At 27.0% G+C, this 5,257-nt stretch overlaps 1 protein-coding gene across 1 annotated transcript; it reads left to right on the forward strand.

Moving 5' to 3' along the window:
- The first annotated feature begins 354 nt into the window (after positions 1-354).
- LOC105198050 (Krueppel-like factor 12) lies at positions 355-4,073 on the forward strand. Its single transcript, XM_026134642.2, has 2 exons — positions 355-1,160; positions 2,782-4,073. Exons 1-2 carry the CDS (start codon positions 1,089-1,091, stop codon positions 3,925-3,927), a joined length of 1,218 nt encoding a protein of 405 aa, XP_025990427.1. The 5' UTR covers positions 355-1,088; the 3' UTR covers positions 3,928-4,073.
- The last annotated feature ends 1,184 nt before the right edge of the window (positions 4,074-5,257 follow it).

Below are 5,257 nucleotides of genomic sequence, written 5' to 3' on the forward strand. Positions count from 1 at the left end.
TTTTGTGTTCCCTTGAGATTTTCTAAGAAAGGATTTCTGAGAAACAGTTTCTGAGAAAGGAAAGCAAGAGTAGTGGCAAGATTTTTTTATTAAAAAATTGATTTATCTTTTCAAAAACTTTAGACTTTAGAAATATAACTGTAGTATGACATTGATATTATAATTTTCTTGACTTTTATTATTAATAATTCTTATATTAATATTATTGCTATAATATATTACTGATTGTTAAAACTTAAGAAGAAATTAAAAGTCGTCAGCTATTTCAGAATTTTCCCTGATTTTCTTGAATTTCAATTAATGTCATATTTTTAATCTAATGTTTACAAATCATAAGAAAAACACAACGTCTTCGACGGCATTTTGACGTTAAAGTGATAACAAATAACTTCAATTCGCTACTTGGATTATATTATCTTAGTTAAGGTAATTAAATAAAGTTTGAACAGAAATGTCTCGCAAGAATTCTACTTCTGTCTTCATTTTAAAGAAAGAAAAAAAAATGTTAGAAAATCTCTAGGGAAATTGCTGAATAAACTATGATTTTCTTAGGATTGTATTCAATTCAGATTTATAATTGATGCATGTCGAGATTTGAAGATGATTTATGACAAAAGGAAATGGATATACGCGCATGCGCGTTAAAGAATTTCCACATTTCTACCCCCTCTTTATGAATAAAGCGTGTAGCTCCGTCTTCTCAACATCATTCGAGTTGTCTACTCTCAGTGTTAAAAGTAGGAGCAGAGCGTTCTGTTCGAAACCAGTGTCCGAACATTCTAATAAGAAGAAGAGTATTCTAATTCTCTCTCTTTCTCATCTATCTTCGCACGGGGGAAATGCAAAGATTTCACCAACCACTTGTGACTACAAAGAAAGCAAGTCTTTAAAAAATTGAATATAAAAATTGATTGAGATGTTTAATGTAATTTAGAAGTCCGCTCTATTAGACTTTTAAATAATAACTTTAATTAATTTTATTATTTGTGTATTTTTAAGAATTGCAATAAACTAAATTCTATTCATACTTCTAACTTTATATATTCAAGTTTGACAGTATATTGTTTATTTTCTGTATTAGTTACAACATGCACATGGCATCATGGCAAGAACAAGGACAAGAAACAAATTCTCGGCGTCCACAAGATATATATCCACAGGTTTGTTTCAATATATGTATAATTATATATATTAAATAATTATGCGATTCCTCTCACGTGTACAGTGCGTGCAATTTGACCGCATAGTGAAAAGAAAAGCAAAATTTCATTACGTGCGGTATGTGTTCGTATTTTCTTAACAATAATAATTGTTTGAAATTAAGATTTTGAAATGTGTGTCCCGCAAACCGTCAAGGCACACAATAAATATTTTTTAATTTCAAAATGTATGAAGTGCAACTGTAATGAATATAATACAATTTACAATACAATTTATTTAAAAAAATAGATCAAAGACAAGCTTCTTTAGAAGATGAAAAGAGTATATGTAATTAAAATTTATAAGCAAGAGAAAAAGCAAAGTATACAATGGATAAACATTTTAAATCTATGATATCCTAATAATCAAGTGTCTTTTCAATAATAGATTTTTGAGAGAAATTTGATATTAATTTTTGTTTAATGAAAACTAAGAACACAAAATAAATTTTTTTAGAATGTCTTAATGTTTTATCGAATTCTCCTTTGAGCATAATATATTTACATATAAATACACAAAAGAAAAGAAACAGTAGATGTAAGAACACATAAGAAATTGCATCTTGCCGATGATCTTGAGATATATAAGGTTTTTTGTTATAGCTATACTAAAAATAACAATAAAATAGAACAAATAAGCAATTTTTCATAAATATGCAAACAGAGAGAAACAAAAGAATGTTTCAGTGCGTCAACATGGTATATGATTGTTGCCTGAAACTATACTGTGTGGCCATATGATATATACTGCCAACTATCAATAACATTAAGGCATAATAAAAAATTCAATATTTAAAAGTATATTTTATTATAATAAAATATATTTAGACTATAATATTTTCGTAAAAAAATATTTTAAATAAATTTAATATCAAATTTAATTTAATTATTTTATTTTAAATATAATATTAACAACAAAAATAATTTAAAAATTTTTTTAACTTGTTCTTGCTTTTATTATTATTTTTTTTTATAACTTACATTACTTTGTTTTATTTATTTTCATCTGTCGATCGGCTATAGTACTTGTCTCTAAATTCTCTAGTAATTTTTTTTCTTTAAGGAAAAAGGTTAGAGTCATTTATACACTTTTATTCCTTTCTCTGCATTTCTAAAATTTCCATTAAAAAAACTGTAATCTACTCTCACTCAATTTCAATTCAATTTAATTTGCATATGCATAAATAAAATTTTTCAATTTTAAAATATAATAAATTTAGATAAGAATTTTAGATGATGCAAGTTATTATACTTTCTAAATTAAAAACAATTAATTTGGATCAGATGATCATTTGATATTTGTAATATAATTTTGATGTTTTCTTAAGATATTTCATTAGGCACGTATTTTTCTGAGCATCTTGTAACTATGCATGTATATTATCTTTAACATATACCTAATATTTTATTGTTATTATTGACATGTAACATTCATCATTCTTATTAACTTATTAAGTATTATTCTTTATTCATTTGCTTTTTGTGATTTATTTAAAGACGCGTAATAAGTGACATACATATATAAAATCTCTTTTTTTTTCTTTTTTTACTTATACTCCTTATACATGTCTTTTATTTGCAGATGGAAATGATACCATTTTCGATCTCATCCTCAATAGCTGATGTAACACAGGTAACGAAAATGCGGTTTTCTCCACCGACAGTGTGTTATAATAATCATTTGAACGATATAAATACAATCGAATACAATTTTGTGAATTGTGTGAATCAGGAATACAATTTTTACGAGCAACGTTACGTACCGTCAATGAACAATTATCCATCATTTCAATCGAGCAGTGATTACACTTATGTCACCTCTCCCAGCTTAATTCATCAAGAAGATTTTAAATGTGGATCATTCTCGTATGCTCTACCACCAAGCACATCGATCAATCTGATATCTCAGGGTACCGCTACTTATAACGATACTTGTAAATCCTCAATGACGTACAACAACATACATACAGCAATACCGAAGCCCGAGATGATGACCGAGAGGTTGCTGCCGTTATCATTGCGAATGCAAAGTCATCCCAACTATCAGATTGAGTCAGAAACATCGAACGCCTGCAATTATTATCGATCATCAATGTTACCGTCTAATGTTACCCCGTTATCAGATCCTAACATGTCGCAAGAGTTGTCAAACGAAGCGGAAAATTCTCACCCATCTCACATGTTTCAGAATCATATCTATCATTCGTCAATGGGGTCATCGGAATCTCAACTTCCAAGTTTTGTACATAATACCAATAAATCCAAGAATAAGAAGAGATGTCAGTGTCCTAATTGCATTACCAAAGAGAATAATGGCCTATTTGGCAGTGAAGCTAAAGGGCACATATGTCATGTGCCGGAATGTGGAAAAATATTCAGCAAGACGTCGCATCTCAAGGCGCACATCAGAATGCACAGCGGCGAACGACCATATCTCTGCACATGGCCTCGCTGTGATAAGAAATTCACTCGGAGTGACGAACTGTTGCGTCATAATCGCACGCATACAGGCGAAAAGAAATTTTTCTGCACTCAATGCCATAAAAAGTTTACGCGAAGTGACCACCTCAGCAAGCATGTAAAGACGCACGAGAAGGGAAGCAGGAAATCTCGTGTGACCGAGAGGTGTGACACGAGCAAGAATAGTTTATTCGAAAACTCTTCAACCGAAATTTCGAATTCCTCATTTACTTTTCAAGAATATCGGAAGTATCCACATCCTTTATGATAATTTGGTAAAATAGCATTTTACACAAATTTCTTAATGATAGTATATTTTATGCGAACTGTGTGTATTACACAGTTTTGTTTCATAATTTTATACAAAATACATTGCTAAACTTAAAAATATAACTTTATAAAAACTTAGAAATTTTTTATAAAAATTATAAAATTGAATTCTTTACGAAATTATTATTCAAAAAGTACATGTTCTTACTTATCAAATATTATATTTTGTATAAAATGTATATACATAATTATATATATAATACACATGTATATCTATAATTATATATATAGCAGAATATCAAGGAAAGTCAATTTATATAAGAAAATTTATATGATGCTCTTCCTTGGAAACAATGATCATAAACGGATAATTTTTAACAAATAATTTTCACATGACTATGAAAATATCGGTCAAAATTGAAATTATCAATTTATTATCGTTTTCAAAAAACCAAACACGTTTATCTATGCTTTTTTTATAAAATAATTAATTAAAAATATAATGTTTGAATATCTTATTTTTTTCACATTCAATATGTGATGTAATCGTATAATATATCTATATGATGTAATTATAAATATATGTATTATAAACATAACAAAGCTAATTCGGATTAGAATGTTGGATAGCTTTCAAAAATTTAAAATTTTATCAAAAAATGTTTCAAACAACAATCACTTTTGATTTTAAAGATATAAATTCGTAGCCATAATTTGATTTTAATTAACATGTTCAAGACCATGTTAAATTCGCTTTCATTATTTTGAATTAAAACTATAAGTTTTCTCATTGATTTTCTTTGGTATTATAAAAAAATAATAACATAAAAATACCAATAGCTTAAAATAGTTTTTATTATAAAATAATAAGGTAAAGCGATTGTGATATCAATTGAAAAGAAGACATGTAATAGAAACAAAAAAATATTTACAATTTTCAAATAAGTGCAATTTTTTAACTTTAAAAGACTGATAACTGTTAAGGACTGTACATATAATTTTTTATTCTCCCACTGCTTTTCAAGAATACTGGAAGCTCTATCTGTATTCTCATTTGTGATATTTTGTAAAATAGGATTTTACATAAATTTTATAATGATTATATGTGTTGTGTAAACTATATTATATGTCATGAAATTTTATACAAAATAAAGTATCAAATTAAAAATTATATGTTTTTATAATTTGACCATCATATATTTTAATAATATATTTGAATAGAATATATGTAACTTTTCTTTTTAAAATTATTTTAAAAAAGTTTTTCTTTCTGATCAATACACATGTTTATGTTATCCCAACAATTTGATAGTTTTCTATTAACACGT

Source organism: Solenopsis invicta, chromosome 9, assembly GCF_016802725.1.
Source record: "Solenopsis invicta isolate M01_SB chromosome 9, UNIL_Sinv_3.0, whole genome shotgun sequence".
Lineage (NCBI taxonomy): Eukaryota > Metazoa > Arthropoda > Insecta > Hymenoptera > Formicidae > Solenopsis > Solenopsis invicta.

What these genes read in the sequence shown, in the direction of transcription:
- LOC105198050 (XM_026134642.2), top strand. Translation starts at nt 1,089, where the DNA reads ATGCACATGGCATCATGGCAAGAACAAGGACAAGAAACAAATTCTCGG. An exon ending in CACAAGATATATATCCACAG is followed by an intron (nt 1,161 to 2,781) that starts GTTTGTTTCAAT and finishes TTTTATTTGCAG; the next exon opens with ATGGAAATGATACCATTTTC.